This window comes from Pongo pygmaeus, chromosome 1 (genome assembly GCF_028885625.2).
Source record: "Pongo pygmaeus isolate AG05252 chromosome 1, NHGRI_mPonPyg2-v2.0_pri, whole genome shotgun sequence".
In the NCBI taxonomy this organism is placed as follows: Eukaryota; Metazoa; Chordata; class Mammalia; order Primates; family Hominidae; genus Pongo; species Pongo pygmaeus.
The window spans coordinates 3,047,904-3,063,707 of NC_072373.2; the positions used below are offsets into that span (position 1 = coordinate 3,047,904).

Consider the following 15,804-nt stretch of genomic DNA (forward strand, 5'->3'; position numbering starts at 1 on the left):
GGCTAATTTTTATATTTTTCAGTAGAGACTGGGTTTCACCACGTTGACCAAGCTGGTCCCGAACTCCTGACCTCAGGTGATCCAACTGCCTTAGCCTCCCAAAGTGCTGGGATTACAGGCCTGAGCCACCGCGCCCGGCCAGTTCTGTTTCTTTAGCATGATGTTTCCTTTCCCTTTTACTATTCTATTTTTTTTTAAGAGATGGGGTTTCACTGTGTGGCCCAGGCTGGCCTTTAACTCCTGGGCTCAAGCAATCCTCCCACCTCAGCCTCCCAAGTAGCTGGGACTACAGGCATGAGCCAGAGTGCCCGGCTTATACTTATTTTTTTATAGACCTCATGTCAATGCTTTTCTGTCCACCACTGATGGGATCAGCCTAGCCATACCAGCTCAGGACTACAGCATTCCAGTTAGCAGGAATGACTGCTTAGGCCTTGATCTCAGATTACAAAATGCTCTCTAGTTCCTTAGAACATTAGAAATAAAATTATTATATGATCCAGCAGTTCTCTTTCTAGGTATATACCCCCAAAAATTGGAAGCAGGTACTCAAACAGATATTTGTACACATTTGGTGAGAGCAACCCACATGTCTATCAACAGATGTATGGATGTACAAAATGTGTGACACATATAAAATGGAATTCAGCCTTAAAAAGGAAACTTTGACACATGCTATAACACGGGTGAACCTTGAAGACATGCTAAGTGAAATAAGGTAGTTACAAAAGGGCAAATATTGCATGATTTCACCTCTGTGAGGCACCTAATGTTTGAAATTCATAGAGACGGAATGGTGGGTACCAGGGTCTGAGGGGGGAGGGTCGGGAATGGAGCGTTATTGTTAATGGGCACAGAGTTTCAGGTTTAGAAGATGAAGAAAGTTCTGGGGATGGATGGTCGTGATGGTTGTGCAACAATATAAATGTACTTTGTAGCCACTGAAGTGAATACTTAAAATGTTAAATTTTACATTATATTTATTTAACCTCAGTTAAACATTTAAAAAAATGCCATACAGTTGTTAGACGGTAGAACATTCAGTGTTTAATGCTGAACTTAAAGGAAATTTTCCTGAGATTGTTGGATAGGGGATCTTCTGTTATCTTTAGCTTATAGGACTGTGGCTAGTGGAGTGGCCAAGGGAAAATGTCCCCTTTTTCCTCTGAAGTTTTGCTGAAAATCAGCTGCTAAAGGCATAAAAAAGCATACATGTTTGTTAACGTGCATGAGGGAGAGTCACAGTGACGACCTACCATGCCCTGAGGGACAGGTGTATACACCCTTCTTCTTAGGGGAAAGGGAGATGGGGAAGTGTGGATTATTTTAATGGGGTAGGAACTGATTTTTAGGGAATTCAATGGGCTTAAAGAACACACCATGGCCTGGGACCATATGCTGGGCCCGCAAAGCAGACAGGAGTCTGTTCAGGTGCTTCGACAGATTTCAGTCTTTGTTCCTGGGATATGAGTTCAGTTACTGAAAACACAGGGAAAGAGCCAGAGGTGATTTTTTCTTCTTTGGCAGGTCTGGGAGTTTGGGCGGATAAGGGAACTCCAGTGAACAAGTTCATCCTCTGCTTGGGAGAGAGAGAAGATTGAGAGATGATGGGTAAAGAGGAAGGCCAGAGAGACCTGGAGGCTTCTTCAGTTCAGGATGTCAAAGCGCCGTATTTTAGGGTATTGGTTTATGAGCCCCAACACTGGATTCTGTACCTTCCTGGGTATTTTAGTAGGAAATTAAAAGAAGTTATCTGTAAGTCCAGAAGTCTAAAAGTAGCTCTTATCAGACACCTACTATGAATAAATAATACTTTAAAAATATCCACCATAGCTTTACAAAAGATCTGTTATGGTATCATTTACCATATTGCGGAGAACTGGAGACGTTAACAATGCGACTGTGATTAACCATGCTGCTGAGTCCTAGAGTCAGGGGTAAGTCCATGACTCTTGCTTCAAAGTTCATAGTTCATGCTATTTCATGAAACCCTGCTTCCTACAGAAAGCATGAACGCAACATTATCTGATCACCAGGAAATCACGTGGGCCGCACTTGACAATGTGTTGCTTAGGACAGATACTTGCTTTTTTGTTTGTTTGTTTGTTTGTTTGAGACAGAGTCTTGTTCTGTCACCCAGGCTGGAGTGCAGTGGCACAGTCTCGGCTCACTGCAACCTCCACCTCCCGGGCTCAAGCGATTCTCCTGCCTTAGCCTTCCGAGTAGCTGGGATTACAGGTGTGCACCACCACGCCCGGCTGATTTTTGTATTTTTAGTAGAGACCAGGTTTCACCATGTTGGCCAGACTGGTCTCGAACTCCCCACCTCGTGATCTGCCCACCTTGGCCTCCCAAAATGTTGGGATTACAGGTGTGAGCCACCGCGCCCGGGTGACAGATACTTGCTTTTAATGCAAAACTGCTGATGAAAGCCAAATTCCTCCAATGCCTCTGAACTCTAGGTGATGTATTTTAATTTTTTCCTCTGTATTCTCTTTTTTCTATTTATAAAATAATAAGATACTGTGTACTGTATACCAGAAAGCTTCTTGAGGGTACTTGTCCAACCCTCTCATCTCAGAAAGCAGGAATGTGGACGTTTGATGCTATGTGACAGGGACAGTACAAAAAACACACATCATCTCTTTCTAGTGCAGCTTATTATTTTCTGTGTAATTCTCCGTATATGTGCTCATCGACTTTTATACAAATACATTTTTGAGTACTTCTCCAGCTACACATGCCAGACCGTCTAATATCTGGCATATCCCTGTAGGCTGGTGATTTACCCATCAGTCAGTTTCATCTCATCCCTGCTGCATTGACAAGATTTTCATTGTTAAATTGCTTTAAAAAAAAACCACAGATTCAAAATTAAATAAATGTAACATATCAAACCAATAGCTGTTACATTATAGGCTAGAAATCACAGAGTACCTGCTGCTACATAATAAAATTATGTGGCCAGGTGCAGTGGCTCATGCCTGTAGCCCCAGCACTTTGGGAGGCCGAGGCAGGTGGATCACTTGAGGTTGGGAGTTCGAGACCAGCCTGGACAACATGGTGAAGCCCCGTCTCTACTAAAAATACAAAAATTAGCTGGACATGGTGACACATGCCTGTAATCCCAGCTACTCGGGAGGCTGAGGCACTAGAATCTCTTGAACCCAGGAGGTGGAGGTTGCAGTGACCCAAGATCGTAGTACTTTACTCTAGCTGGTGTGAAAGAGTGAGACTCCATCTCAAAAATAATAATAAAATAAAATAATGCATGTGAATAAAAAACTGAGCTATAGGTATTGAATAAGGGATTATTGTCATGGCACTTTTCTCATATTTAAAGCTCACACAAAAACCCTAGGAAATGTGGTCTTGTCTTCTCGGCACATGTGCGAATGGTCCTGACTTCTGTGTTTTCCTTGTGGGAGTGTAATACCTGTTTCTGTTGATTCCTTTCAAATATGAAGCATGCTCTTTTGTAGCAGAAGAGTGAAAACAGCGCCTACCAGAAATAATCAGTAGAGTGCTTTTTCTTGATGTGAATTAAGATTTCTCAGAACTTCGCTTTCTCAGTCATTTGCCTAAAGTGTGCCCCAGGACCTTGTAGTGTATCCTTTCTCTTGTATGTGTGGCAGGAATGGGTGGGTGACAGACATGTATATGATAATTGAGGATCAGAACATATGTGATGGAGTCGATTTTCCTTCTGCCTTTTCCCTGCTGTGCTGTTTCCTCAAGGGAAATGATGCCTGTGCATAGACTATTGTGTGGGGAGGGGCGTGGGGATGGGGAGAGTGGCACTTGGTGAAACTGCATTTACACAAATCTCAATGTTTCCTGCGTGCATTTGCATTTACTACGTAGGAACATATGCACACGCTGTCGATAGAGGTGGTTACAAAACTGTTAAAGCCTCCTGGAAGGTGAAATCACAAACTGCAAAGGTTTCTTGCCAGGGAAAATGTAGAAATGACACTGCCACCTGTTGTTTAAACCAGAGAATTGCTACAAGTTCTGTTGCACCCATGAAGGGGGCAAATGCTGGGAGTAGATTTCTCCTCTCTCCTCACGTGGAAACTCTAACTCCTTATTTATTGATATAGCCCAGTACATTTGCTATAAAATAGTCTATCAAATGTGGGTTTTCACAGTGTGAAATAAGAAGAAAATAATTTATTGAAAACATGCTTGGGTCTTTATTGTCATGGTGTGTGGTTTTCAACGCTTTATATAATGGATTCTATTTTGTGTAGTTTTTCCCTCAAGAAGACAAAAAAGGAATTTCTCTTCCTTATGCTAATGATGGATGAAAAGGTAGGAAAGTACTCGGGGCTAGTGTTGTTGGCTTATGTTCAGTCATCGAGCAAGCAATTGGTAGCCAGTATCAGTGGATAATGATATTGACAGCCAGTACCAGCAAGCAATTGGTAGCCAGTATCAGTGGATAATGATGTTGATAGCCAGTACCAGAAAGCAGTTGGTAGCCAGTATCAGTGGATAATGATATTGACAGCCAGTACCAGTTTGATTTGGGTGCCGGATGAAAAGCTTAGTTCTTCTGCAGTGAGGAAAGGGTAGCTATTGAGGGTACTAAGAGCTGGTGTTCAGTTTGTGTAGTGGAGCAAGCATAAACTTAGCAAGATAAGGAGTTTGTGTGTGATCATGCAGATTTCAGCGAGTTATCAATCCACTTTAATGCTAGAACCAGGGCCCCCCCACCCATATTAATTAGTTATGCCATTCTCCTATGTGAATTACCATGGCATAAGCTAGTGGTTTTGACAGAGTTAATGAACTCTGTTGAAAACTAGGTAGCTGGGTCAGAAAGCAGCTAACTAAGAGGGAGCTTGCACTGCGGCTTTTGTAAGTAGGAATTCCCACTCACCGCATCAACAATGGTCTAGGTGGTTTTTAAATTCTCCCTCCTTTTTATGTCCTTTTTCTGAATTTTACAGGCACATAGACCAAACCTGTAGTGTTCACTTTCTGACCATGCAAAACCATTATGAATAATGTTCACTTTCTGACCATGCTAAACCATTATGAGTAAACTTTAAGTCGTCTTATTGAGGATTGATGCCAGCTGATGATTTCTGTATTGGTATTTAAAATTCCAAAAGTCAAAGCTCAGGCAGAATAGTAAAAGAAAATGAAATAATATGAAGTCCCAGAGAGGAGGAAGGTGGTGTTTGAGCAGTGTTTTTCAACCTTTGGCAAGTTCTTCAGCTCTTAGGGCCTTGATTTCCCCATCTATGAAATGGGGAATTCAGATCACAAAAGTTTTGAGGTTCCTTCTGCTTATCATTTTGTTGATGTATTTGAAACTTATCTTGCTAATACACCATTAGATCTCTAAATTTGCAATACGATTTAAAATGTAGATTTCTAGTCCCAACGTGGTGCTAGACTTCGCTCTTCCTGGGCCGCATGTGGGGACAAGATGATGTCTTCAGCCGTCTTCAAACCTTGTGACTCTGGAAGCATGTTATATGTCCTTCCTATGAAAGAAAGTATCCAAATTTTCCTAGGAGACTATCAAACTAGGGTAAGCACAGCTTTCCTTGGGGAAACACCATCTTTTCTTAACCTTCTTTAGCTTAATGTTTTTGATATTCAGCACATAATATCTAAATAGATGACATAGATATCCATAGACACCATGCCATAGTTAATATCTAATGCCTTCTAACAGCTACATCATGGAACAATTATTTTAGCCCTCTAAACCTTAAGATTGGATGAGTTTGCCTTTTAATCCAAGAAATATTTTGGGATGGGAAGTTAACTTTTCCCCATTTCCCCTTGTCTTTCCTATTTGGACTTTCTCCATCACACTGTTCGTTTAATGAATAAGCAAAGATAACTCAGTTAGCTGCTTGCCAAAAACGCGCCCAGATTTCTCCTGCAAACACTCATTTTTAAGTAAACCAAAGTAGTAGGAAATGAAGAAAAGAGAGAGGGAGTTTATTAAATTATGTTCAGGCTTTCTTCCTGGCATCATTGGGCTCTGGATACATGTTGATCATCTCTTATCAATGAGTACATCATGCTAGAGCTTTAGGTCTTTCTCTGCATGGAGAAGCTTCATGTCCGGTGTGAGGTCTGGTAGTGAACTGATGAAGGGGAGGAGAAAACAAGAGCGGGTGTCACTTTTTAAAAGTCCATTTTTATCCTGCTGTGATTGAATTGTTGCCCCAATAGACAGAACATACGATTCTGTATTGTTTCTCAGCAGAGAACTAGAAGAAGTAAAGAAACTTCTTATGACATTCACAAACACAATTTCCACTGTTATTTTTTAAAATATTGGGGTTTTTGTTGTTTTTGTTGTTTTTGTTTTGTTTGTTTGTTTTTTGAGATGGAGTCTTGCTCTGTTGCACAGGCTGGAGTGCAGTGGCGCGATCCCAGCTCACTGCGACCTCTGCCCCCTGAGTTCAAGCGATTCTCCTACCTCAGCCTTCCTAGTAGCTGGGATTACAGCCGTGTGCCACCATGCCTGGCTAATTTTTGTATTTTTAGTAGAGATGGATTTCACCATGTTGCCTAGGCTGGTCTTGAACTCCTGAGTTCAAATGATCCACCCGCCTCGGCCTCTCAAAATGCTGGGATTATAGGCGTGAGCCACTGTGCCCGGCCAAAAATACTGTTTTTTTGTTGTTGTTGTTGATAAAGTTTTTGTTATTGGGGATAATACCAAGAGAGCTTTATAACAAACTTTATAATAAACATGATCTTGGCCGGACACAGTGGCTCACGCCTGTAATCCCAGCACTTTGGGAGGCCGAGGCGGGCAGATCGTGAGGTCAGTTCAAGACCAGCCTGGCCAACATGGTGAAACCCCGTCTCTACTGAAAATACAAAAATTAGCTGGGCACAGTAGCACTCACCTGTGATCCTAGCTACTCAGAAGGCTGAGGCAGGAGAATTGCTTGAACTTGTGAAGCGGAGGTTGCAGTGAGCTGAGATCGTGCCACTGCACTTCAGCCTGGGCAACAGAGCAAGACTCCACCTCAAAAAAAAAAAAAAAAAAAGATCTTACATGAGACAACATCATATTCCAACAGCTTCTTCTACTTCATTCTAGTTACTCTGCCTGGGGTCACAACAATAATTTTGAAAGTATTTTAATGTCTTTCTCCTTTTTTAAATAATGAGAATACTAAGGCCCGATTGGAGAGACTTGCCTTAAGGCTCTGGCCATCTTCGGTGTTGGAAGTAGGTCTTGGAGTCTAATATTCTTTCCACTGTATGGTACATACACAAACCAGCATTGCCTTTTGCTTTGTTACCTTTGTAACAAAGCTAACAAATACTGGTTACACACACATATGTATGGTATATACACATATGATATATACACATATGATATATACACAAACCAGCATTGCGTTTTGCTTTGTTACCTTTGTAACAAAAGTAACAAATACTGGTTACACACACATATGTATGATATATACACATATGATATATTCACATATGATATATACACAAACCAGCATTGCCTTTTGCTTTGTTACCTTTGTAACAAAGGTAACAAATACTGGTTACACACACATATGTATGATATATACACATATGATATATACACAAACCAGCATTGCCTTTTGCTTTGTTACCTTTGTAACAAAAGTAACAAATACTTGTTACACACACATATGTATGATATATACACATATGACATGTACACAAACCAGTATTGCCTTTTGCTTTGTTACCTTTGTAACAAAGGTAACAAATACTGGTTACACACACATATGTATGATATATACACATATGATATATACGCATATGATATATACACAAACCAGCGTTGCCTTTTGCTTTGTTACCTTTGTAACAAAGGTAACAAATACTGGTTACACACACATATGTATGACATATACACATATGATATATTCACATATGATATATACACAAACCAGCATTGCCTTTTGCTTTGTTACCTTTGTAACAAAGGTAACAAATACTGGTTACACACACATATGTATGATATATACACATATGATATATACACATATGATATATACACAAACCAGCATTGCCTTTGGCTTTGTTACCTTTGTAACAAAGGTAACAAATACTGGTTACACACACATATGTATGATATATACACATATGATATATACACAAACCTGTATTGCCTTTTGCTTTGTTACCTTTGTAACAAAGGTAACAAATACTGGTTACACACACACATATGTATGATATATACACATATGATATATACACATATGATATATACACATATATATACACATATGATATATACACAAATCTGTATTGCCTTTTGCTTTGTTACCTTTGTAACAAAGGTAACAAATACTGGTTACACACACATATGTATGATATATACACATATGATATATACACATATGATATATACACATATGATATATACACAAACCAGCATTGCCTTTGGCTTTGTTACCTTTGTAACAAAGGTAACAAATACTGGTTACACACACATATGTATGATATATACACATATGATATATACACAAACCAGTATTACCTTTTGCTTTTTATGTACGTGTGTGTATGTGTATATACACACATACATGTTACAGAGTAATCAAGTCCCAGTTAAAAATATATATTCACAAATATTTCTGTGACTTCAAAAAATGTGAAAACTCTTAGTTTAGACAAAAATGCATTAAAGTTAGGATTGTAGACTCTTCCTAGAAACAGAACGGACACTGTAAATAAGAGTAGGTGGCATCCTCTAGCTTCAGGCTATTTTGCATCAAAAACAACCTAGACAAATCACCTATACTTTGTGTATGTTAGTATAGCCCCCAATACATGAATTCCAACCTGTATTGCTGACTTCGCTTCTACAGCCTGCAGCATTGTGAGCACCCTGAAGGATGCTACATTAAAGTACTTTGAGCGTGGTTTCACATTACGGCCCAACGATACACACCTGTCAATTTTTTGCTGGTTTTACCACCATTATTTTATACAGTTATCATTTACTGAGTGTTGACTATGGGCCAGGCATTTCATAGCAGGCCCGTTTTTCATGTTTTGGAGCTAAGAGGAGGAAACTGAAGCCAAGTGACTTGCCCAAGGCCACACTGCTAGCAAGCGGTACGGCTGGCACTTGAACTGGAGTCTTTCACTCCAGAGCAGAATTCTTCATCCCTGAACTCTAATGTCTCACCTGGGGAAGGTGCTGAGGTGTCTCAGAGGATTTATCACACTCTGCAGGCCTAAACAGAATTAATCCTGTGGTTTAGTGTCTTAACAGGGATGCTGAGGGCAAAGGAGAGGCTCTTATTTTCAAAACAAATGACTTTGGCAGCATTAAAAAAACGAAACCGAGAAAATTGCCAGCACCGAGCTTTGTGTGCAAACACTACTGCTTTGTTCCCCAGCGTTGAGGCTCCTCATTAAACAGCTCCCTCCCGGTGTTGCTCGAGAAAGGAAAGGAAAACTTCAGAGGTACGGCTACTCCCCAAGCACTGTTGCTGCCAGAGCCTCTAGTATTTATTTTTCAAAATTTAAAAAATAGTCATGGCATTCTTACAGCCCTTACGCCCTCCAGGATCCCAGCCGACTTCTAAGTACAGAAATGTTAATGGGCCGAGGGAGGGGAAGCCCAGAGGGCAGATCCCTTCCCAGAAACTCAGGCTAAGCCAGTCCTCCGCTGAGAGGAGTTCTGCTTTCAGTGAGGCCCACCTTTATTTCTTATTTACGTCGCGTTATAGGATGTGTCAAGAGCTCTTAGACATCATAGACAAGTGGTAACTGATGTTTCTCCAACACAGGCTCTGAGCGTCTTGGATGAAGACACGGTTTCTCCGAGGCCTTTCGGAATGCTATGCACAGGTCATGTTTCTTCATTACCATTGAGGTTTGGAACCTCTGACTATTTCAGCCTTCCATTCTTGCCCTGTTTACAGGTAAGGAAAGGCTGAGAGAAATGAAGGGACTTCATTTTTGTCACATAGCTTGTGATACCATTAGGACCTCCTCCAGATGGCCGTCATCCTAGGACAGTAGTCTTTCTTTGGCATCACTTTGTTGAAGCTTCTGTGGTAGGGACTATGACTTAAACACTTTTTCTTTGGTGTAAAAATCACAGCCTTATTATCTATGGGGAATGGATTGTTAACTGACTGATTACTGTCATTTTTAAATATTTCAGTTTGGTTCGTTTCTAATGCATTTAATCCTGTTTCCCACGTCTGAGTACAAATTGTCCCACAGTATATTTTTTGTCATGCCCTTCTGCCTTTTTTTTTTTTTCTTTTTCTTTTTTTTTTTGGTCAGAGTCTGGCTCTGTTTCCCAGGCTGGAGTGCAGTGGTGTGATCAGGGCTTACTGCAGCCTCAACCTCCCAGGCTCACGTGATCCTCCCACCTCAGCCTCCTGAGTAGCTGGGACTACAGGCATATGCCACCATGCCTGGCTAATTTTTTTTTTTTTCTGTTTTTGGTAGAATGGGGTTTTGCCGTGTTGCCCAGGCTGGTCTCAAACTCCTGGACTCAAGTGATCCACCTACCTAGACCTCCTGAAATACTGGGATTACAGATGTGAGCCACCATGCCCAGCCTCCTTCTGCCTTTTCTTCAGTTCTTTCATCTCCTTTTATTCCCCTAACTCTTCCATCTCTCCCCCTACATGAAACCCAAAATGCCAGGTGAATGGATCTCATTTATTAAGGTGAGATCAGAGAGTTGGCTCTGCAAGTAGATCATTGACCAGGGAGCTGACTCCAGACTCCCTTTCATGAGGCACCCAAATCTTTCCCTTCTGGGAAGAGAAAGCACCTCATCCCATCCTTCATGGCATCAGTTTTCCTCTTGAATAGAAACCTTCCACAAGGCCAAAGACAAAGTCACATGCTTCAGAGTCTTGCTTTCTACGGATTGGGAAGGATAAGTTATGGTCCTGTGGGATGGGTAGCAGAGTGCTGCCTGATAATCTCTGGAGGAGGATGTCAGGCCCTAGTTGTGGCTGTTTCTCCAACAGCCTCTTTAGAATGTGGGGAGTTGATCACTTTCTGTCCTCAGCTTCGGGTCTTAGCCTCAGTTCTGGCCCAGGAGAGGAAGCCCCTCTCAGCAGCACCTCAGAACATAACCGTGTAACAGGAAGGAAGGGAGGAATGAGCAGGATTGAGCAGTCCAGCTCCTGCCCATGCCTTTTCTCAAGCTCTGGCTGTGTCTGCTCTTAGACTTCATAGTGCTAATTGTTTTTCATGTTTTAGAGGCTTCAGCTCCTTGATCTTGTTTGTTATGGAGTCTTCAATAGCCCCGTGATTATGTGTTCATGATTACGTTAAGCACAGTTAATATAGCTGTGGGGTCTGCGTGGAGGGCTCCTTCCGAGACAGCTCACCTCCCTGTGGTGGTGTGTCCCTCTGTTCTCGGTGGGCTGAAAGACAGGGCAGTTTTGTTAGGTGAGACAGGTCAGTATTTGGCACTTGATGCCTTTTATTCACACATCAGGATGTGAATAAAGATGTCTCTTTATTCACACATCAGGAAGGCTGTAGCTGATTTCCATTTATTTTTTAGTTTTTTAAAAAATCTTTTGAGAGTAAGTCAGAATTATACAGGGGCTGCATATCACTTTCCAGCTTTCCCCCTAACTTTGTAAATATATGGGGAAAGACAGATATGCAGTAAGGGCTTCTCACATTATCACCCAGGAGTTCCATCTGGGAAACGGGGAGCACGTCCCAGTTCCCCTTTGGTAGGAAGAGGAACCTACGTGGGTCCAGCCTGGATATCCCTGGACTGTTCCTCACCACCCGTGTCTCCCCTGTCCCACCCTGGCCCCTCCAGCACCCTGCCCAGCACACACATCCCTAGACTGTTCCTCACCACCCGTGTCTCCCCTGTCCCCTCCCAGCCTCTCCAGCACCCCAGCCCTTCCAACATCCCAGTCCCTCCAACTTGCTCATTAGTTTTAAGGTAGAATAGCAAGGCGGGCTCTTCCTACAAAGTAGATTTTTACTTTAACAACTTTAAAATCCACTTTGGGGCTTTGGGGGACCATGACATATAGGTTAGATTTCTTTTAGCAATCAGGACATGGTTGTGCTTTTAACACAAACATCAAATTACCATCTTTAATTTTTAAAACCAATCTTAAAACAGTGTAGTAGAATTGCTTCCCGAATGTCAAGATCCTGCCTTTTCTCCTTCCTCTCACCCTTTCAATATCTAGCTGTCTTTGGAGTATATAAAACCCATTCACAGAGCTTGGGAACAATTAGGTTCTCAAACTCCACATCTCATATGGAGGCCAATTGAAGATGAACATCTTTAAATGTCAAGAGGTGTGTGTTCTGGCCTGTAACCACGGCTCCATATGTGTGCTGGTTCTGACAGGGGCCCTCAATTCAGTGATGACGTCTGGTAATGATTGAGAGTGACTGACTGGAGGTTTGAAGGACCTGGCTTCCCCACTTTTTCTTTCTTTATCTCTTTTGCAATTTTCATAGGATTCTCTGTTTGTGAGAGGATTCTGCAGTAAGCAGATACTTGTGTTTTGCTTTTATAACGTCACTGTAAGCGTGCCCCTTTACATGCTTTAACTATGTCCATATGACTCTCTGCAGAAAACTGGACCTGTTTCCTAGGCCCTGCTGCATTCCAGCTGAGATGAGGAATAGGACATACCAAGGAAGTTTTGATTTGCTTATCCTCACATCCTCTAATTTAATGGGTAGCCCTTTATAGAGACAGGTGACTATCCCCATTTTAGATGAGCAAACCAATGTTCAGGGAAGTTGCCCAAGGTCAGAGAAACCAGGATTGAAAATCAAATCCAGTTCCAAGTACAGTGTTGGCTCCACCATATGTGATGGCCTCCCAGCTGTAAGCATGTGCTTTGCTACTGTGAGAAAGGTTTATACTTGTCTGCTGAGTCATAGGGCGATGCGAATATCTTTGGCTTGCTCTATCTGGCTAGTTAAGCAATGGCAGTAAGATAGGCAGAGCCCACATTTTTGAGGTTTTTCTTTGTAACCAACATTCTTAATGTAATGTTTCCCCCTTAAAATGTTAAAATTAGGCCAGTCCCAGTGGCTCATGCATATAATACCAGCACTTTGGGAGGCCAAGATGGGCAGATGGCCTGAGCGCAGGAGTTTGAGACCAGCATGGGCAACATGGAGAAACTCCATCTCTAGAAAAAAATACAAAAAAATTAGCCAGGCATGGTGGTGCACGCCTGTGGTCCCAGCTACTCAGGAGGCTGAGGTGGGAGGATCACCTGAGTCTGAGAAGGTTGAGGCTGCAGTGAGTTGTGATCGCACCACTGCTCTCCAACTTGGGTGACAGAGTGAGACGCTGTCTCAAAAAAAAAAAAAAATTGTTATCCCCTATTCTTTTATTTCTTATAGTGTCTGTAGCATATAGGCCTCCCCAGGGAACAGTGCTGTCCATTTTCTGGGTTGCCCTGCCTCAACACAACTCTCCATACCACTCTCTGTCTGGCCTCAACCCTACATAACCCTTTGTGTGCACATACATTCTCTGGGCTCCCAAGGATAGAGCCTCTTGCATGAGGAAGCTGGATGAAAGCCTGGAAAGGTTATTTTGTTTAAATTCTTACCTTGAAGTTCCTTTGGTGAGGGAGCCAGACTGGAAATCATACCAGAACAGTCGTGTTTCATAGTTACAGTGTAATCGGGAGGCTGTAATTCATGGCCATTAAATTGCTTCCTTTGAAGTATAAGAAAAACCAGGACAACTTTTATGGCCCTTTAACCCACAGGATTGTAGTACACATGAATGAAAGTCAAGAGTGTTGTGGACTCTTGCAGGTACTGTGGCTGGCAGAATTCCATCTTCACCCTGGTGCTCGTTAATTGGTTGACTTTCAAGTGAAAACTGGGGTGAGTGGTATCAGAATCTTGGAAGGCTTTTCTTCTCTCTCTTTTTTGCATTTTTATAAAACAAATCAGAATGAGGAGTCTTATTTTGTAGCTTGACTAAAAATGAGAATTATTATTTCTCTGGTAGATCTCTTTGGGGCTGGGCAGCACCTTCTAAATGTTAGCACTGTGCTGGCCATTTTGCACACCGATTTCCATTTAATCCTCACAGCAATCCTATGAAGTCGGTAGGCTCATTCCCATTTTACAGATAGGAGACAGGCTTGAGAAGGCCACTTAGTAAGTGGTGGTGCCCGAATTCCAGTCGAGGTCTGAGCCAAAGCATGTGGTTTTGCTCCCACGCTCTGTGGCTTCCCAGAACTCATACCTGGGCTTATGCAACAGAGGAACATTGGTGGAGCCCCATGTCGTGGGTCCCAATATCTCTAGGATAATCACTTGTGTAATAAATCACTTAGGTTTACACGACTGTATTATATTTGTTCTTAAGAGAATTACATGGGAAAACTGTGGAGAAAGAAAGGCAACAAAATAAATATTAGTGTTTAGTGACGACGTGTGAGATATTTATATTACATATTATAATAAATTTAATGCTCATGACATTGATCTATATGTAGTTTAAGGAGATGCTCAAAATAGAGATCATTAGAATAATAAGTAAGGTAGTTTTACATTGCTGAAAAAGGTACATCTAAAGGCAGTGTATTTCTTATTGAAAATTTTGTTGATAGCTGAGCTGTTCAAAATGGGGTGGGAAGAAATTAAAAAATGGAATGGGGAGGGAATCTTTCAGTATGTGGACTGTAAAGTTACTCTACACTTGTTCTGAGAGGAGATAATCCATAGGACATAAAAATGTGTGAACTTCAGTTGTCCATATTCCTCAATAATCTATTCTGTCACCTGTATTTATTGCCTGGGATTGTCGCAAGGTGGAATTAGTCCTAAAAGAGTTCGATTAGGTCATGATAAGTCCCACCACTCCACTAGATGGCGCTGTGGTAGCATAGATGCACCTGATGCCCCTGCCAGAGGTCTGAGAAGCAGATGAGAACCTTCTGTTGGGATCCTCCAAAGCCTAACGAAGTGTGAATTGGAGCCCCATAGAATAATAGAGTTTTTCACCTTTCTAGTTCTGGGTTCAGTTCTTCTGTGTGCCTACACGTCTTCACTTGGCATTTCTTTGCCCCTTTACCATCTTTCCCTCTGCCTCTTCCATCATACGTCTTGCCTGCCCTCCAATCCTCCTACCTATAACCTTTCTCTTCTCTGCCTCATCCTTCAGACTTCTCTTCTCTTTGGTGAGTGTAGAACGCACTTACATGGTGCGGTGGTAAACTGAGATGTTTCCGTGTGAGCCATGCAGTGAGGCCGAAGAATGGGTTGGGAACTACTTTAAAAGCAGGTGGCCGGGCGCGGTGGCTCACGCCTGTAATCCCAGCACTTTGGAAGAGAGAGGTGGAAGGATCACTTGAGCCCAGGGGGTTGAGGCTGCAGTGAGCCATGGTTGCACCCCTGCACTCTAGGCTGGGTGACAGAGCAGGACCCCGTCTCTAAAGAAATAATAATGGGCCTGGCGCGGTGGCTCACGCCTGTAATCCCAGCACTTTGGAAGAGGGAGGTGGAAGGATCACTTGAGCCCAGGGGGTTGAGGCTGCAGTGAGCCATGGTTGCACCCCTGCACTCTAGGCTGGGTGACAGAGCAGGACCCCGTCTCTAAAGAAATAATAATGGGCCTGGCGCGGTGGCTCACGCCTGTAATCCCAGCACTTTGGAAGAGGGAGGTGGAAGGATCACTTGAGCCCAGGGGGTTGAGGCTGCAGTGAGCCATGGTTGCACCCCTGCACTCTAGGCTGGGTGACAGAGCAGGACCCCGTCTCTAAAGAAATAATAATGGGCCTGGCGCGGTGGCTCACGCCTGTAATCCCAGCACTTTGGAAGAGGGAG

At 42.5% G+C, this 15,804-nt stretch overlaps 1 protein-coding gene across 12 annotated transcripts in view; it reads left to right on the forward strand.

Moving 5' to 3' along the window:
* SMYD3 (SET and MYND domain containing 3) overlaps window positions 1–15,804 on the forward strand; it is a 770,143-nt gene that overhangs the window by 511,514 nt on the left and 242,825 nt on the right. For 2 of the 12 annotated variants that reach the window (XM_054446950.2, XM_054446967.2), the window contains exon 6: window positions 9,774–9,908. The exons of the other annotated variants lie outside the window; for them this stretch is intronic. In XM_054446950.2, coding sequence (XP_054302925.1) covers window positions 9,774–9,908 — 135 coding nt within the window. The remainder of the gene's footprint in view (window positions 1–9,773; window positions 9,909–15,804) is intronic. 12 annotated transcript variants of the gene reach the window in all.